Raw genomic sequence first — 20,391 nt, forward strand, 5'->3', positions numbered from 1 at the left:
GAACAGCCTAAAATCCTCTCTGCAAAGCTGCATTTCTTAATCCATTCCCTTTAGGACATTGTCAATAAAAATATTAAGGCTTAATAAAAAAAATGTGCAAATAAAATCTAGACTAGTGTTCCTCAATAGTTAATGCGACTAGAAATCAAAAAACTTGCGTGACTCTACATCCAAGCCACTAGGTGTCAGTATAAATTCCAAGATCATTGTTTATTAAGCAGAAATGAATTATTGCAATTTTAATGTTGATAGTTGACTCTATAGACATGTTAATTTTTGCAACGTGGCATAATGACTGAAACAGGACAAAATTACACACTGTACTTAATTTTATCCATTAGAAATCGATTGGATTGTAAAAATATGCGTTTTATGCCAGAAAGTTGATTGGTGGCTGGGGGGAAAAGGTTGAAAAGTAAGAGGTATTCACATCAGTTAAAAGTAAAGTCATTTCAGAGGCACAGGAAATTATTACATTTAAAAACTTTAAAAAAAAGTGAAATAATGTAACCTCGTTCAGTAAGTGTTAATGTTATGTGCATTACAAAAGTAATCAATTTTGGTATTGATTAAGGTGACTCAAAAATAAAGAAAAGTCCAAAAATATGTTCAGTTGTCTTGTTGGCAGTCATCCACCATCCTTTGCTTCAGACAGAAAGGGTCACAGGGAATGTCTGAGAGAAACATTTGGTTTAAAAAGCTTGTATATCTCTATACAGATACAGAGCGGGATCCTCAAGGGGATACGCCTCAGGTACTATCAGCGGCCTCCATTAAATTTAAAACTCCATCAGTTTTAGTGCAGCTATTCTCTGCCAACTCAGAAATGCCACTGGAGCATGACTGTGCACTTCAGCTATTATTTTAGTCCCCACAGGAGACTGTCTGCCTGCATGGGATCTAAGAACTGGTAAATCTTATTTTTTCAGTTCATAAACAGCACCATGCACTTTGTTTGGACTGCTGTGATGTTGGTGACATGTCTTCATCAAGGTCATTCATTCAATGCTGATCATCAATGCACAATATTGAAGTCCGGGAATGAAATTTATTAAATGATGATTTTAGCATGTAAAATAAAATACTATTTGTTTTGTTTTTTTGTTGCTGTTGTTTTATATATAAAATAAAATAACTGTTTTCTACTTTAATATATTTCAAAATGTATTTATTCCTGTGTCGGTATCCATTACTCCAGTCTTCAGTGTCACATGATCCTACAGAAATCATCCTGATATGCTGATTTGGTGCTCAAGAAATATTTCTCATTATCATCAATGTTGAAAGCAGTTGTGCTGCTTAATGTTTTTGTGTAAACCATTTTCCAGGACTCTTTGATGAAAAGAAAGTTCAAAAGAAGAAAAATGATTTGAAACACAAATGTGACCCTGGACCAGTCATAAGGGTCAATTTTTTATAATTGAGATATATACATCATCTGAAAGCTGAATAAATAAGCTTTGAATTGATGTATGGTTTGTTAGGACAATATTTCGCCGAGATACAACTACTTGAAAATCTGGAATCTGAGGGTGCAAAAAAAAAAAATCTAAATATTGAGAAAATTGCCTTTAAAGTTGTCCAAATTAAGTTCTTAGCAATGCATATTACTAATCAAAAATTAAGTTTTGATATATTTATAGTAGGACTTTACAAAATATCTTCAAGGGACATGATCTTAATATCCTAATGATTTTTGGTATAAAATAAAAATTTTGATAATTGATAATTGATAATTTTGACCCATACAATGTATTGTTGGCTATTGCTACAAATATACCCCAGCGACTTAAGACTAGTTTTGTGGTCCAGGGTCACAAATCTGTAATATTATAAATTTCTTTACTGTTACTTTTGATCAAATTAAAGCATCATTACTGAATAAAAGTATTATTTATTTCTATAAATACACATTATTATAAATGTACTGTTAATTTTTGATTACCCTAGTAAAAAATCCTAGTTGTTTCAATTTAGCAGACTTTAAGTATACCAGTTTATGCCAAAAGTACAATTGCATGGTATTTTTATTAAGCACATAAATATGTAAATGTATTTGTAGTATACTTAGCACACAATGAATGTATTTCAAATACATTTTAGTATATTTTTCACTAAGGTATTTAGCACATTTTCATTGATTAAAATTATGTCATGATAAACTAGACTAAAATTGATGAATATAACAAAATATTGACTAAATTAAAACAACACCCACATCAAAAGACAAAACCTATGACTAAAATGAATTATCATGAGGTGCAGTCTTACATGCTTTACTGCTGTTCATTTTCCTCACCCACAGTTCAAAACCTACAAGCATGATATTATAAAATCATGTGATTGTTATCCGAGCTGTGAATACTTTATATGGTTCATAATCAAATAACGCTGGTACTTTATCAGCAAAATAAATGAACACAGTAAATCTGCTACACTTTCCCTCCAGAGGAGGGCACATATGTTCTGCAGTTTTATGGTCTTCATCAATCCCCAAGTTCGTGTGTCAGTTAATGAAAGTACTTATAGACCAGGGCCTGTTCCTTAGAGCGAAGGTCTGGCAAGATTGATTCAGCTCCCCGATATTTATAATTCAGTAAACGAGAAAACTGTACCCATATATTTCTACACACAATATCTTTCTTCTTGGCATTTCCTAATTACATTTCTTTCCCATGACAGATCTCAGGATCAATATTCGCTCTCGCTATAGAAATACAAATACTGTGGAATTTCAGACAAGAGGACGTGATTACCATTACAACCTGATTGTTATATAAATATAAAGAAACAGTAACACTTAAAAGCCCCGTCTGGATCAACTTTGCATTTTTATGCTGTAGCAAATGTGAGCTGTTTGTTCAAAGTTACACAGAAATCCAGTGAATGAATGGTTTGGGATGTATATGTCGTACAGAGCTGAGATAGCAGAGAGAAATTTGATTGGATAAGCACTCTTACGTGGTGTGTGCGAGGTCCTGAGGTCTTTCCGCTGCCTCTGGGAACACAGGGTGAGGCGGCTCTCCGATCGGCATGCAGCCCAGAGATTTACTGATGGCATGGCTGAGCTTCTTCGCTGGAGACTTCTGTAAAATGAGTGAAAAAAATCCCGCAAAGTTAAAGATAAATACTAAATACAATACATTACATGTACTTAACTAATAAAATCAAATGCAATTCAAATATATGCAGTTTTGTTGCATAAAGGGGGACTTAATTCATATTTATTCTGTACATAAAAATCGTCTCGGTTACGTATGTAACCCTCGTTCCCTGAAGGATGGAACGGAGACATCACGTTGGATGACTGACGAAATCGGGATCTCGCCAGAGAGACCAGTCCACTTCGAGTGTAACTAAATGAGCCAATGGACATTGGCATGCGATTATTGCATCCAGCTGCCACTGATCACAGCATGAGTATAAGAGGCAGCAGGTGCACCGCATTAATTCATGCTTTCGCTGAGGAGCCGAGCCGGTGAGCCAGCAGCTCAGCGGTGGTAGAGCGACTGTGGCGACGGGACGTGACGTCTCCGTTCCCTCCTTCAGGGAACGAGGGTTACATGCGTAACCGAGACGTTCCCTTTCAGACGGTCACTCTGAGTCACGTCGGATGACCGACGAAATTGGGATCCCTACCAAAGCGCCACAGGAGCTGGCCCTTCCAGTGCCCTGTGTAGGCCTCCTGATCCTTCCTATAAGGCAGATGATAGGACTGGGCTCTACACAGAGAAGGTCAACTAATGTTGTTCCTTGAGCAACCCAAACAGTAGGACTTGGATAACACTGGGAAGCGTGCCCTTCCACTTGGAAGAGGCACACTGCGGAGTCACCTCCTCCCAGAGGGGGTTAAGTGACATTTAGACATGTGGTCTGCCAGGGGGCTCTAATAAGCATACCGTTGAATACACATATGGGATCCCAGCAGGGTCTCTCATATGGGCACTAGCCTCACACCAGATTTCAAGAATTAATTGGCTGAAGGCCTGGCACCGGAGTGCTGGAGGACTCGACAGGGTTTGCCTGGTTAAGGAACTCTCTGGAGAATTAGGCGTAAGAACGCCGCAAGCCGACTCTGAGCCGGGCCTCTCAGTGCCACTACCCGTTTGAGGTGAGAACACAGGAGGAAACCGTTTGACACGTAGGTTATAAAACCTAGCGAACGTGTTGGAAGTCGCCCAACCTGCAGCTCTATAGATGTCTGCTAGCGAAGCACCACAAGCCGGCCCAAACTCAAGGCACGACTCATCGACCGAAAATGCCTGCAGGTCCCCCACCCTCTTGATCGAGGCCAACACAGTCAGGAGTAGGGTTTTCATAGAGAGAAGCTTCAACACGACTGACTGCAACGGCTCAAAGGGAGCAGCTTGTAGGGCTCTTAGCACCAATGCCAAATCCCAAGAGGGTAGGGAGGGAGGCCTAGGAGGATTTAACCTCCTGGCCCCCTTAAGAAACCTGACGACCAGATCGTGCTTCCCCACCGACCTCCTCTCTATGGGGTCATGGTGGGCGGAAATAGCAGCAACGTAAACCTTAAGGGTGGAGGGGGACAGCCTACGCTCCAACCCTTGTTGCAAAAAGGAAAGCACGGCTCTGATCGAACATCTCCGGGGATTTTCATGGTGAGAGGAACACCATTAGACGAACAGGTTCCACTTCAGCTCATAGGCCCGTCTTGTGGACAGTGCTCGTGCTGAAGCGATAGTGAGAGCTACCTCCTGGGGTAGGTCACCTAGAACCTCCGCGTCCCATCCAGGGACCACACATGGAGTTTCCACAAGTCTGGACGTGGGTGCCAGAGGGTGCCCCTTCTCTGAGAAAGCAGATCCTTCCTCAGAGGAATCGGCCAGGGAGGGGCTGTCACGAGGAGCATGAGTTCCGGGAACCAGGTCCTGTTGGGCCAATATGGAGCCACTAACAGGACCTGCTCCTCGTCCTCCCAATCTTGCACAGTGTCTGTGCTAGCAGGCTCACTGGGGGGAACGCATATTTGCACAGGCCCTGGGGCCAGCTGTGTGCCAGTGCATCCGTGCCGAGCATTGCCTTGGATAGGGAGTAGAATCACTGGCAGTGGGTGGTTTCCGGAGATGCAAACAGCTGGACCGCCTGGGGATGGAGTTTCCACTCCCCAGGAAGTGCTGCTCGAGACAGCTCGTCGGCCGCCTGATTGAACACTCCTGGGATGTGGATGGCACAAAGGGACCTCAGATGCTTCTGATTCCAGAGGAGGAGGTGGCGGGCGAGTTGCGACATGCGATGGGAGCGTAAACTGCCTTGCCGGTTGATATACGGAATGGTCGCAGTGTTGTCCGTACAGACCAGAACGTCCTTGCCCCGAAGGCATCCGTGAATATCACAGCATGCCTGGATACCTGTTCCAGGGGCACCCCTGCCTGAAGGAATGAGGGATCTGTCCATGGAGCCAGTGCTGAAGCGGTCTTATAAGGAGCAGACCGAGCGGAATTATCGCCGCAGCTGCAGTCATATGCCCCAGGAGCCTCTGAAAGAGTTTCAGTGGGACCGCCGTACTGCCTGATAAAGTCTTGAGGCAGTTCAGCACCGACTGAGCACGTTCCTGGGTGAGGTGTGCTGTCTGGTTGACTAAATCCAACTCCATGCCGAGAAAAGAGATTGGCACGAGTTTGCTCTTTTCCCAGTTGACCTGAAGACCCAACTGGCTGAGGTGCCTGAGCACCAGGTCCCTGTGTGCGCACAACTGCTCTCGAGACTGTGCAAGTATGAGCCAGTCGTCGAGGTAGTTGAGGATGCGCACACACATCAGGGGAACAAGGGCCGCTTCCGCGACTTTGGTGAAGACACGAGGCGAAAGGGACAGCCCAAAAGGCAGGACCTTGTACTGATATGCCTGACCCTCGAACACGAATCGCAGGAATGGCCTATGTCACGGGAGGATCGAGACATGAAAGTATGCGTCCTTCAGGTCGATCGCTGCAAACCAATCTAGGGGACGGACACACCCAAAAATGCATTTGCATCAACATCTTGAACGGCATCTTGTGAAGTTCACGGTTCAAAACTCGCAGATCCAAGATCGGTCATAACCCACCACTTTTCTTGGGGACAATGAAGTAAGGGCTGTAAAACCCCGACCTCATATCGGTTGGAGGGACCGGTTCTATCGCATCCTTCGCCAGCAGGACTGCGATTTCTGCACTCAAGACAGGGGCATTGACGGCCTTGACTGAGGTGGACCGGATGCCCCTGAACTTGGAGAGATGCTGGGCGAACTGAATCGCATAGCTGAGTCTGATGGGGCAGCGAGGTGGAACACAGGGACCCAGCCCGGGGCCTGTGACGGCAGGGGCGGTGTCTGGTTGTGCAGTGTAACCTGATTGTGGGAGGAAACACAGGAACCCGGCTTGAGGCTTGCGACAGCCCGGCGTGTGACGACTTGAAGCGGGGACTCGAGTGCTACCGCCCTTACCTGGTTCCACGAATGGGCAGGAGGGGTGCTCTTGGGCAACCACCTGCTGCCTGCTGGCGAGAGAGGAGGAGGGAAGTGATCCCGTGATGCACGGTTCACCACTCTCCTCCTCTTGAGACCCAGAGATTGAGGAAACCGCTCTTTTATTGATGTTTTGGGTACCGCTGGCAGAACAAAAACAAAATGAAACAAAAGATTCTCCACCCGGCCCACCTCCGGGGGAGGGAGTGGTGCAGTCACCATCTGCCTGGTAGAAGCCAGCAGATTTCCTCCGGCGCATGATGTGCTTGATCGCCTCAGTCTACTTCTGTGCTGCTGAGAACTGCTAGACAAAGCTCTCAACAGCATCGCCGAAGAGGCCAGTCTGCGACATGGGAGCATTCAGGAACTGCACCTTCTCATGCTCCTTCATGTCAGCTAGACACAGCCAGAGATGGCGCTCCTGGACCACTAGTGTGGACATTGCACGACCCAGAGACTGTGCGGTCGCCTTCGTCGTTCGAAGCGCGAGGTCCGTCGCAGGACGCAGTTTGTGTAGAACCGCCAGGTCGTGACCACCCTCGTGCTGGTCTTTCAGGGCTTTGGCCTGGTGGACCTGCAGTAACGCCATGGCGTGGAGGGCAGAAGCCACCTCCCCACAGTCTCTATAAGCACTGCCAGTTAGACCTGACAAATACTTACAGGCCCGTGAGGGGAGACACGGGTCACATGGGCATGCCCACAGACTGCTCCACCGAGGGGATGCCCGTGTACCCCAAAGCGGCCCCACCATCGAGGGTGGTGAGGTTGGAAGAGCTACAAGATTTGTTTCGGGCAGTAAAAGGTGCCTTCCACGATCTTCTGAGCTCCTCATGCACTTCTGGGAAGAATGGCACCGGAGGGGGGCGCTGAGAACAGAGTTGAGTTCTCAGTGCGACCCCCACCGAGAAACCATTCATCCAGCCTATTACGCAATTACGCAACTCTGAGATAGTCATGCCCCCACAAGAAGAACATGAACCATCCACGAAAGCTTCCTCAGCGTGCTGAATGCCCAGACACGTGAGGCAGCGATCGTGACCGCCCTGAGGCATCAGGAAACGACCACACCCAGAAACGCACGGGTGATAAGACATCTTTAAAAAGACGCGATCACCGTGTTGCTCTTTTAGAGAAATTGCTCTTTTAGTGCTGAAGCATGCAGGGGAGCTGGCCAACGCACACTCCTGGTGTGGATGTCTGCACGAAGACAATCTTTTTTCTCTCCCGTGCGACCGCGACCACCGCTGCAGCACCATAACGCCCGCATTCGTCTTTCAGCAATCACTTGAGGAACAGGAGGTGATACACCACCGCTCGGCTCCAAAGCGAAAGGATGAATTAATGCGGTGCACCTGCTGCCTCTTATACTCACGCTGTGATCAGTGGCAGCTGGGTGCAATAATCGCATGCCAATGTCCATTGGCTCGTTTAGTTACACTCGAAGTGGATTGGTCTCTCTGGCGAGATCCCAATTTCGTCGGCCATCCGAACGCAGACTTACTTCCCATGTGAAGCTAGAGCATTTTATATAATTTAATGGAGAGATATGTGGTACATTTCATTTAAAGTTAATGAAAAAATTTCTTTGACTCAGCAAAATCCTTGCTCTGTGGTTAAAAAAAAATCTTTATCGAGGTGGTAAGAATGGGGGGGGGGACTCTTATAATTGGATTTGGGAGGCAGTGCAAATTGTTTCCCAAGCTGTAATTTCCAGCAGTGTGACTGAGCTTTAGAACAAGGCTTGAGTATTAAAAATGTAATCAATATAACTCACTTGCTGAAATACACGAACCCCTTGATATCCTGAATTAGAGAAGAATGACGTTTAACAGGAAACAAAAGACTTGCTGCTCATCCATCCCTCACTCATGGCCAAACAATTTTGCTATTGAACACGTACACTACTGTTCAAAAGTTTGGGGTCCGTATGATTGCTTTTTTTTTTTTGGAAAGAAATAATTACTTTTATTTAGCAAGGATGCATGAAATTGATCAAAAGTGACAGTAAAGTAATTTATAGTCTTACAATATATTTTCTTTTCAAATAAATGCTGTTTTTTTTAACTTTACACTGCCGTTCAAAAGTTTGGGATAAGTAAGATTTTTTTTTTTTTTAATGGAGTCTTTTATGCTCATCAAGGCTGTATTTATTTGATCAAAAATACAGAAAAGGAAATATTATTGCAATTTATAATATTGGCTTCCTATTTTAATATACTTTAATATATAATTTATTTCTGTGACGCAGCACTGAATTTTCATCAGCCATTGCTCCAGTCTTCAGTGTCACATGATCCTTCAGAAATCATTCTAATATAATAGGCTGCGTTCAGTCTTTACTATCACTTTTTATCCATTTAACACATGCTTGATGAATAAAAGTACTAATTTCTTTAAAAAAGAAAGAAAAAATGTACTGACCCAAACTTTTGAATAGTAGTGTATATTGTACCACAATTTTTTTTTTTTTTCTAAATTTTCAACTTTTTATTTATCAAGGAATCCTGAAAAAATTAGCACACGTCCCAAAAAATATTAAGCAGCACAACTGTTTCCAACATTGATTATAAATCAGCAAAATTCAGCATATTAGAATGATTTCTGAAGGATCATGTGACATTGAAGACTGGAATAATGATGCTGAAAATTCAGCTTTGTGTCACAGGAATAAATTATATTTTAAATTATATTAAAATAGTAAACTGTTATTTTAAGTTGCAATAATATTTCACAAAATTACAGTTCTTTTTCTGTATTTTTGATCAAATAGATACAACCTAGATGAGCATAAGAAACTTCTTTAAAAAAACGTAAAAAATCTTTCTGATCCCAAACTTATGAACGGCTGTGTATATTCATCAAAGGAACCTGAAAATAATTATTCTAGTTTTCACACACACACACACACACACACACACACACACATACATACATACACATATATATATATATACTACCTACTGCATACATACTATATATATATTTCTACCTAGTATTATTATATTATTACATTAAAATAATATATTCAATATTATTAAAATGTATAATTAATAATAATATTATTATTTCATATTTAAAAAGCATGCCCAGAAATTTCTTTGGACAAGAATTTCTGTCAAACCTTAGACTGCATAATTGAGATCTGTTGTGATGATTAATGACTTCAGTTCCGGTCTATTGCTCTAAGGAAGCCACTGAACACACTGAATATAATATATGAACATGCATATATAAGTATTCTAATTATATACCTTTATGTTTTTTTTCTTTTGTCATTTTATGGCATTTTAAATCACCATCGACTTTCATTATCAGCTAAAGAACATCTTGAATATTCTACATAACATCTCCTTTTGTGTTTCTTGGAAGAAAGAAATTAATACAGGTTTGGAGTGACATGAGGGTGAGTAAATGAAGGCTGAATTTCCATTTTTGGGTGAACTAACGCTACATACCCATGAGGAGTGCTCCTTCATCTGGTGCTGGTTGCTATGGGGACCGCTGGCATGACCACGCCAGAAGCAGCTCTGACAAAGCTGGTAGCCATGGCACTGCTGGCAGCGGTAGCGGAAACCCATCATGCTCTCACTCCGGCAATAAGAACATTCCACTGGATGGAAGACTGCGGGACAGCAGCACAGAGATAGTCGCAAACCGCGTTTTAACTGAGCCATATTTTGTGAGCGAGGTGTCCAGACGCAGTGGGCGATGGGAAATAAGATATAAAAAACCCACGTACCATTCTCTACATTAGCGAGTCGGTGCATGAGAGGTAGCCATACGAGGCACTGCGGGGGTGGATCTGCCATCAACACATCCAAAAACGTATTCAGCAAGATCTTCTTCTGGCAAAGCACAGATAAGACACTCTTAGTGAAAGCCTCTAAGACTCCCAGACAGGTTGAATGAGATCCTGATCGTTTTAAAGGGACTCTTGCTGCTATTTGAAGCAGATTAGTGTACTCACCTGCTGAGGAAAGCATGTTCTCACAGAGTGCTCGGTGTAGCCAAATGACGGCCCCTCAAACACTGCCGTGGGGAGCTTCAACACTTCCCTCAGGAACTGGTCAAATTTGGCAAAGACCATCACCCCATTTGAGTCTGATATCTGGGAAAATATATCTGAAAGACACAGAAGTGAGTTATGTCATGCCTAGTAAAAATAGTAATATATTAAAAATACATTAGTTCAAATCTGTTAACATATTTTGACATATCACTTACTGATATAAAAATTAAATTTGTGCACAACGCATATTTCTTAATATTATGCCTGAAATGTGTATTAATATCACTATTAATAAGGATTGTATGATCTCTGTATAATATCGGTCTTTAAATACAAGATATTTCAAGTGTACCTGAAATGTACTTGCAATAGTTCCACTTTAGCACAATCAAATATACTTCAGTATATCTTTAGTTGGACTTTAGCACTACTTCTGCACAATTAAAGTGCATTAAAGGGATACTCCACCCCAAAATAAAAATTTGGTCATTAATCACTTACCCCCATGTCCGCTACGCTGACACAGAGAGACAGAGAGGAGACGAATTGTTGAATAAATGTTGTTATTTTTATTTTCTTTGCATACAAAAAGTATTCTCGTCGCTTCATAAAATTCAGATTGAACCACTGATGGCAGATGGACTATTTTGGCAATGTTTTTTATACTTTTCTATGCCTTGACAGTGTTATTTACTTGGCAGTCAATGGGACAGTCACAAACCTCCCGGTTTTCATCCAAAATATCTTAAATTGTGTTCCGAGGACGAACAAAGCTTTTACGGGTTTGGAACAACATGAGGGTAAGTGATTAATGACAAAATTTTCATTTTGGGGTGGAGTATCCCTTTAAGTACAAAATGCGTTGTTCCAATTTAGCAGACCTTAAGTATACCAGTTTAGTATACCAAAAGTACAATTACAGGGTATTTGTATTAAGTATGTAATCATGTAAATGTATTTTTAGAATACTTAGCATGAAATAAATGTATTTCAAATACATTTTAGTATATTTATTTTTCAATCAGGATGTCATGGATAAATATTTAAGAACAAACAATTCAGAATGAATACTTAATTTACATATTATTTATAATGCATGAGGATATCTAATAATTATCATTAATCATTATCAATAAGAATGATAAAAATGATGTTGTGGAGCGATAAAAGAAATGACACATTTGCATCACTAAAATTTACAAGTTGTAACTATTAAAAAATAAATTAATTAAAAAATCTATGAAATGGAAAACATATCCAGGTAAAATGCATTATTATTTAAAAAATTCCAAGGTAATGTGATGAATTGACATTTGATTGGTGTATTTTCATCAAACGATGCAAAGCATTCTGACCAGAACTCTCTATACAGCTAAAAGACCCTTGTGGGATGAAAACACATTACTATTATTATTATTAATAGTTCTGAAATGCCTTTTGATAACTTTAAATGAGTATTCAGAAAACTGTATATGTAATTTTGAGTTCAGTACACATTATGTACAGAAGGGGGAGCCAAACTCCCAGTGAAACCTTTTGGCATAAAAGCCCTTTTTGTATATTATTTTAAAATAAAAGCCTGCGTACATAAAATAGACTTAAATAGACTTATTTCATATTATAAAACATTGTATAAGCTTACAGTCTTTAAAATTGAGTGATACTAAAAGTTTAGCAGAGAGAAATGTAACTATTTAGCAAAAAGAAGAGAGCAAAATAACTACTTCCATGGATTCAATGCTAATCAACAACAGTTAAGCATTATACATCATATGAACTCTTCTTTATGACAGAAAATATCTATTATGTCTTTGTAAAATAACTTCTGAATAGCTGTATAATAGGCATTATACTTACAACGTAATTTGTCCAGTATTTTACCGCCACACATCGTAGCTAGCATTGCCTTCATAGCAAACACTGTGAGTTTCCCATGGCCTTCACTGAAACACAAACAACACATTATCAGAAGACGTTGTGTTATAGCAATCCTAAGCAATAAAATTCTGTCAATTAAATTTAATGTTTGGACTACACCACATTTTGACAATCTTTGGAAATTTATGTGTAAACAGAACATGTACATAATGTTGATAGTCAGGCCCACAACCCCATAGCCAAAACGTATTATTATTTTCTAAAAGTAAGTAGATATTACATTAACAATGTTCTTCTGTACCTGTTTTTGTTTACAGTATATAGTGCAAATTTTTCAGTTGCTAGCTACTTTTTGCAACAGGCAGAAGTGTACCTTTTTTGTCACATTGCCCATAGGAAGCTAAAATGTCCTCTTTATTAGTGTTGGAAAGTCTGATTCATTTTAGTGAATTGGTTCATTTGAACGATTCATGTAAACGAATCAGTTCAAAATTGACACACCAATTCATTTCATTCATTCAGTCCCTGTGCACCATCTTCTTTGTGTGTGTGTGTGTGTGTTGTGTGTGTAATGGTTTGTTATTTCTTGACTTTCATTAGGTGTTTCAAGTATTAAAATATTAGTGCAGCCAAACATAACTGAGATTGCTTTGGAGCCGTCGTGTTTACATCTGTGACAATGATAGCTTATCAGGATCATCTAAATGCTGGATTTTCAAAAGTATGTGAAGTTTACGCAATAGAATTTTGTTGTATTGTTGAAGTAAACATTTGTTGCAGTAAGCTTGCATGACGTTCTTTAATGGATGATTTATTGGTTTTACACCAGCCTGTTATTGTGGGGACATCAACTTTACAGTCAGAAAAATCTTTCAGGTCCCTCAAATTATTTCGTTTTCCAGCATCTTTTGCATATTTGAACCCTTTCCAACAATGACTGTATGATTTTGAGATCCATTTATTTTCATACTGAGGACAACTGAGGGACTCATACACAACTATTACAGAGACTTGTCACAGCACTTATATATTATTTCTCTTTTGTTGGTTTTAATTGCTTCTGTTGTCCTCATTTGTAAGTTGCCTTGGATAAAAGTGTCTCTAAATGTAAAAAAAAAAAAAAAAAACATACACACACACACATATACTGTATATATATACATCAATATATCAGTCATCTTATAAGTGACCAATCTGGTACGCTCTATGTAGGCAGCAACACTGATGCAAGAAGAAAATTTGGGGTAAAATAGTAAGTTTTGATCATTTTTAACAATTTTTATATTTTCACTTTTTTTTTTTGGTCTTTTATTTTTTCAGTTAGGTCATTACAATGCACATTAGCAAATTTGGTGAAATCTTACATGCTTTGTATATTAGTCAATAGTGTAGCTATAATGAGGCACAGCTCACACAGAAGACACTTTCAAACCAAGCAGCTTTCTCTGCGGGTCAGAGCGCTGAATTCATGTGACCAAAGTCAACCCGTTGCAAAATCTGCATGGGGAAATCTTTCACCCTCAATAGAAATTCCAGATCGAGTGGATATCTGACTGTATTTTGCTTGCGAATTGGTAAATATGACTGCACTTTTAGAATTTTGCCAAAACAAAGTGAGGTATCTTAGTAAGAAATATAATTAGGTTGCCTACCATATAGCCTTATAGCCTTATTAGTGTATTTTCAATGTCTTGAAATGCTGCCTCCGTAGGCAACTCACTATGTTCTGGAACAGAGCCTATGCCTTCCAAACACTCACTCTTGTCACGATGCATATGACTCACAGTCCATCGGGTTTGCAGGGACATATTGCCACAAGGGACCCCCTGAGGGAAAAACAAATCTCCCTCACTAACAACACACCTGTCATAAGTGGCCACGATGAAGTTTAGCAGCAAGCCGATGGACTGGTCCACGTTTATCTGGTGGGTGGTGGGCAGCCGCTTGTTGAGCTGGTAGAAGATGGAGGACAAAATGGTCTCCAGGCGTGACACATTAATCTCCGCGTTGTGGTCTAACGTGCTCAACCCATTGTCACGGAAAGCTTCGATCATGTTCCACACGTCCACTAGATGAACTACGACAGGAAAAGCACACCATTGAGAAAATTAAAAATAGGGAATGGATATGCTTTGTTGCTTTTCATACACAAGTATTTTATATACCAAAGTGACTTTGTACATCACAAACTGGTATTTTAAAATAAATAACATGGAGAGAGGACTTACGGTTGCATCGTTTCTGAACAAATCGTAGCTTACATGCCGTCCTATATGTTGAGAGGCGAATAACATCAAAGTTTTGTGCCCCTGGTGAAAATGACATGCATCAGTTTTGGTACTTTCACATTGCAAAGTTCCTTAAACCATTTTATAGTTTGCCCCAAAATTCAAATTTTGCCATTATTTACTAGAGTTGGGAGTATTTAGGCATCCGATTCCGATTCTGGGAATCATGATCTGATTCCAAAACTATTCTTGAGTGCATTTTTATTAAATTACTTAGTACTTTTTAAAATAACTACAGATTGATAATAAATAAGATTTGTAATCAACTAAATATACCTTCAAAAACATTCAAGGAAATATAAACCATATATTACTAATGACATAAAAAGTGGCAGGTTTAATAGTTTGCATTCACAGATCTATTTTAACATATCAGATGTTTTGTCCTGTCCTTAAAACATAACTGATTGTGTTTGCATTAATTTTGCATCACAAAAGCATTTTTGAGATGCTAGTGCAGTGAGTTTCATGTATCAAATTTACATTGCATTCCAAACGGCAAAAATTATGCCTTCACAGAGCATTTGGAACAGAAAAACTGAACACAAGCAAAATCTGCATGGAGAATTTTCACCCACGTTGCACAGATTCCTATAGAAATGACTGGATTTCGCCCACGAAAATTTGTAGAGAATCTGTAAATGCGACCTTCAAAATTTCATAAAAGCAGCCCACGTGATACAGTATATCTACCTTTTGTGTCCCATAGAAGAAAAATGAAAAGAAAAAAAAAGTCATAAGAACAACATGAGGGTGAGTATTTTTGAGTGACCTATGCTTTCAAAAATGTGTAATCTATGACATGCACAAAAACACTCTGAACATACAAAGCAACTGTGACATTTTATACTGGACCATCAACCCAGTTCTACTGTTTTCTCAAAATCAGTTTTGCCTTCCAATCAGTTGTGCCAGTCTATTGCCCTGTGGCAGTGAAGGGCGAATAGATTTCAACAAGGCCTCTGTGTAAGTGTGTGGTGCATTGTGCAGAAAGTGTTGTTAACTCTGAAAGCAACTCACTCATCTCCATGAAGAGCTGTCTCTTCTCCACCATGGACTTGCTGCTTTTACTTCCCTCTTCAATCATTCTACACAACACAAAAAGGTCCATTTAATACCACAGCTTAACCACAGCCTCATTACGAAGACACAACTCACAATAACAGCAAAAAGCATGCAAATATTTTTCAATATTTCATAAACTAAAACTGAAAGAGCTATACAAAACAATTGCAATAGAGCTATTTTAATTGATTTTCAACAGCCATTTTCATTTACAATAATATAACGACTAATTAAATACAATAATGAATGGTGTTTTTTTTAGGAATCTATTTATCTATCTCTGTGTATATTATTCCACATTCCTTTAATCAAAAATCTCTCTTTTGCAAACTCATAGAGCATATCGTCAGTCCACAGGAAATTCTTTAAGACTATTACTGACCTGTCAGGTTGGCTGGGACTCAGATAAGGTGATGCAAATGAACCAGGAAGCTCCTATGTAAGGAAAAACATTTTGATGTTGACATCTGGGGAAATACCCCTCCCCCCAATCCAACCCACACACACACACAAAAATAAAACCTGGAATAAAGCCCCCGTTCACAAAAGGGCATTTGAGTTCTCTTGCTGTGCTAGTGCTGATTATGTATGACAATAGTGTCTGCACATACTGCTTCCTGTGAGCTAATGAAACAAGAGCTGCTAAGGAGCCACTTAATAGTGACAAGAGGAGGACACATCATAAGAGGCAGTGAAGGAAGAATTCTGAGTATAATGACTGTGAAAAAGGAGATGCATGCATATTCTACATTAGAATTTGCTGTGAGTAAAAGTAATGTGCAGAGACAAGAGAGCGATGAGAAACGAGCCGCTAAGGAGTCACATGAAGACAATGAAAGAAGAATTCTGAACGTAAAAATATATACATGATACTGGATATTATAGTAATGTGTAGAGTTATTACTGTTGTGTAATTGTAGTTCTTACATCCTCACCATAAAATGTTACATCAGCCGTCAACTCATATTTACTTGCTGCTTCCATTAATAGAAAGGGTTTTTAGAAATCCCAATGACTTGAATCCATTGATTCACTTCATCAAGATGATCTGTTCTGATTCATTCACTGATTCAGTAACCCTTTCTGCAGGTTACATAGTTAGGCAGTAAATTGTGTGAGTGATTCAGTAAAGGAAAGGCTCCCCCAAAAATGAAAATGCACCCACCCTCAGGCCATCTGAGATGTAGATGAGTTTGTTTCCTCATCAGAATAGATGTGGAGAAATTTAGCATTACATCACTTGCTCACCATTGGATCCTCTGCGGTGAATGGGTGCCGTCAGAATGAGAGTCTAAACAGCTGATAAAAACACCATAATAATCCACAAGTAATCCACACGACTCCAGGCCATCAATTAACATCTTGTGAAGTGAAAAGCTGTGTGTTTGTAAAACACAAATCCATCATAAACCATCGCATAATCTATAATTATGCTTCCTCTAGTCAAAAAGTCATCCCCTGTTGTCCTCTCAACATCAAAACCCACTGACCTATTTGTTTAGCACTGTTTGCACTTGGAAACATTACTTGATCTGTGCATATTTCTCTCCTGATTCAAGTGAGACGACTTTGTGTGGATTACTTGTGGGTTATTGGGATGTTTTTATCAGCTGTTTAAACTCTCACCCATCCACTGGGGAACATGTAACGCTATTTTTTTCAAAATCAGTTCCAATAAAGAAAGAAACTCATCTACATCTTTGCATGGCCTAAGGGTGAGTAAACTTTCAGCAAATATTTGGGTGAAATACCCCTTTAATCATTCTCTCAACAATTTTTTTAATAAACAAGCTGTTTACAACCTAAGTGAACAGAGGCCTGTCTAATCTAGAAAGAGATTTATAGAAAGAGTGAGACAGAAATGACAAAACACACATCTATTTTCCCCAAACTGCGGAGCATTACTGTAATCAAGTGACTGATTCAGTGACAGACTCAAAACAGCAGCTGAATTCGGAAAAGAGTGCATTAGTGCCTTTCCACTTTTTCAGATGTTTTTTTTCTCTACATTTTTATCATAGGGATTTTTAAAAAGTCTTTATTAAAGCGTTAAAGCATTGTGAAAGACAATCAAATTAAAAACAATGGTAAAATATAAAATGAATTTGTTTAAAGTTGATGATTATATCCATAGAAACAATATATTTTAAACTATTCAAATATTTAAAGGGATAGTTCACCCAAATATGAAAATTCTTTCATTAATTGCTCACCCTGATGTCGTTCCAAACCCGTAAGACCTTCGTTCATCTTCGAAACACAAATTAAGATATTTTTGATGTATTCCAAGAGCTCTCTGACCCTCCATAGACAGCAAGGATCCTTATACACGATCAAGGCTCAGAAACGTAGCAAGGAACGTTTTTGTGTGCAAAGAAAACAAAAATAACGACTTTATTCAACAATTTGTCTCCTCCAATAGCGCCATTTTGGAGAGTACCACATATGTAAACAATGTATGCTGTTCTGTGTCAGCAGCACCGTACGTGGATACGCTGTTTACGTTGTTTGCGCTTTGATCTGAATGTAAACAACATTTCCGTGTACATACGTTGCATACGTTGTTTACGTATGTGATACTCTCCAAAATGGCGCTATAGGGTGACACGGAGGAGACGAATTGTTGAATAAAGTCGTTATTTTTGTTTTCTTTGCACACAAAAAGTATTCTCGTAGCGTCGTAAAATTGCGGTTGAACCACTGATGTCACATGGATTATTTTAACGATCTCCTTGCTACGTTTCTGAGCCTTAATCGTGTAAGGATCCTTGCTGTCTACGGAGGGTCAGAGAGCTCTCGGAATGCATCAAAAATATCTTAATTTGTGTTCCGAAGATGAACAGAGGTCTTCCAGAGGTGGAACGACATGAGGGCGAGTAATTAATGACAGAATTTTCTTTAAGTATTTTATAATGATTACATTACTCAGGGTGTTTCATGGGAGAGGGCCTTCCCTGCAGAGACCTTTTGACTGTATTTGATTCTACTTGTAATTTTCATACAGCATCTTGGGTAATGTAGTTTTTCCACCGCTAAGCATTTATTTTAAAAATAAGCTCAAATAAAATGCACAAATGGCTTCAACAAATGCATATGCCATTGATTAATAATATCGGCGTTCACAAAGATTAGCAAGTTATCATTGAGTTTTACTTCCGCAACCCAACTGTTGCACATCTAAATTCACTGCTTTTATTATAGTCAAAAATATTAGGCCTATTTCACAAGTCTATTACTGAACCAACCTATATACATTCACTTACACAATCAAAACTAGGCTACACTTAATGGGTTAAATCAGATAGGTAACAACTGTTGTAACTGTAACTGTTCTTCACACTAGATAGGCTACTATTGGATCCTAATGACAGGACTTCAGTGAACCAAAACATACGAGTCGGTGCATGGAACTGAACAAGATTCGTTCACTTAAAAGATTCGCTCAAAAGCATTGATTCGTTCACGAACTGAACACCACTAGAAAGCATTATGTCATTCCTGACCGTTATGACTTCTGGCTTCAAATCGTTCCGTTGGTTTTGCTAATCTAATCGCATTTTGCAGGGCCACTGCTGAGTGAATTTAAGGCCCACTAAGCTATTAGTAACACACCTTTATAATGACTCGCGCTTTGACGTGACTCAACGTGAGGGTTTTTCACTAACCAACGGAAATAAACTCGTGTATTTAAAATAGTAATACACCCCGAATGCGTTTAAATGACAGCGTCTAAGCGTAATGCATACGGCCATGTTTATCTTTATTTAACTCCCTGTGTACCTGGCACGTTAAATAAATAAGATGCTATATGGTGCACAAATACAACTGGATCCGTAAAATGATATTCTGAGGACACGTTCGGTTGCGTGTGTTTGTATTAGCATCTGAATGTGAAAGCATCATTAGCGGGCGATCTTACCAGCGGGAGGAAATCACGCAGGTCGCCTGACCATCATCAGCATCTGATGAGAGAGATCAACGGGCTCGCGCTCGATTCCTGGCGTATCATCTTCATCATAGCTTTCTTTCCTTTCACTTTTTTAATATTGGCTGACAAATACCGACCCAATAATCCGCAGTTTGCTGGCGCTGCGCTCCCCCATCGTCATGTTTGTGCCGTGGTTACCGTTCCGTTTGATTCGGTCTTGTAGGAACTGCAGTGCGAGCGCTTCTCTGAGCCCCAGCCAACAGCAGAGGACAGCAGAGCACTCCTGCCTTTCCCATCACTGAGCAGCACTACTGCTCTTCATGTGCACGATTATTACTTAGCTATTAGCCGACTGTTTGTTTTATGTAATGCAGTGCCATATGCTTGCTCAAATATGCTGGGACACATAAAGATGTTTATTTTTGCATTTTGCATTTCAACATTAACATTAACAGAGCAAGGCTGTAGGCTTATATAGAGATGCACTTCTTAATAATACATACTAGGCTACAGCAGAGAAGCAAAGCAAAAGCCAGAAATAGATTTTTTAAACTAAATATACACTGTAGGGGTAAAACTAAATTATAGCCTACTGATCAAACGAATCAAATAGCCTAATTACCTGGTTTTATAATTTCTCATTATATTAAGGTCTCAGTATACAGGGCTGGTCTCTAAAGACAAAATACGTTTTTGTTTGTTTTACCCAATATCTCAGTCAAAATTTAACCAAATTACATTGAAAGAATAAATACTC

The 20,391-nt window shown here is 39.7% G+C and overlaps 1 protein-coding gene across 6 annotated transcripts in view; it reads right to left on the bottom strand.

Moving 5' to 3' along the window:
• The window catches only part of dtnbb (dystrobrevin, beta b), a 49,497-nt gene extending 29,488 nt beyond the window's left edge, over window positions 1-20,009 (bottom strand). Inside the window, exons 1-11 of one of the 6 annotated variants that reach the window (XM_058749792.1) lie at window positions 19,626-19,997; window positions 16,089-16,141; window positions 15,662-15,729; window positions 15,220-15,334; window positions 14,582-14,662; window positions 14,217-14,430; window positions 12,333-12,418; window positions 10,434-10,588; window positions 10,206-10,311; window positions 9,922-10,088; window positions 2,962-3,086 (exon numbers count right to left, since the gene is read on the bottom strand). In XM_058749792.1, coding sequence (XP_058605775.1) covers window positions 2,962-3,086; window positions 9,922-10,088; window positions 10,206-10,311; window positions 10,434-10,588; window positions 12,333-12,418; window positions 14,217-14,407 — 830 coding nt within the window. In that variant the 5' untranslated portion in view covers window positions 14,408-14,430; window positions 14,582-14,662; window positions 15,220-15,334; ... (1 more) ...; window positions 16,089-16,141; window positions 19,626-19,997. Of the gene's footprint in view, window positions 1-2,271; window positions 2,314-2,961; window positions 3,087-9,921; window positions 10,089-10,205; window positions 10,312-10,433; window positions 10,589-12,332; window positions 12,419-14,216; window positions 14,431-14,581; window positions 14,663-15,219; window positions 15,335-15,661; window positions 15,730-16,088; window positions 16,142-19,625 lie in introns of all 6 variants that reach the window. The other 5 variants (XM_058749793.1, XM_058749787.1, XM_058749786.1 and 2 more) reach the window with 5 other exon arrangements.
• Window positions 20,010-20,391: the final 382 nt, after the last annotated feature.

The sequence above is a fragment of the Onychostoma macrolepis genome, chromosome 17, assembly GCF_012432095.1.
Source record: "Onychostoma macrolepis isolate SWU-2019 chromosome 17, ASM1243209v1, whole genome shotgun sequence".
Lineage (NCBI taxonomy): Eukaryota > Metazoa > Chordata > Actinopteri > Cypriniformes > Cyprinidae > Onychostoma > Onychostoma macrolepis.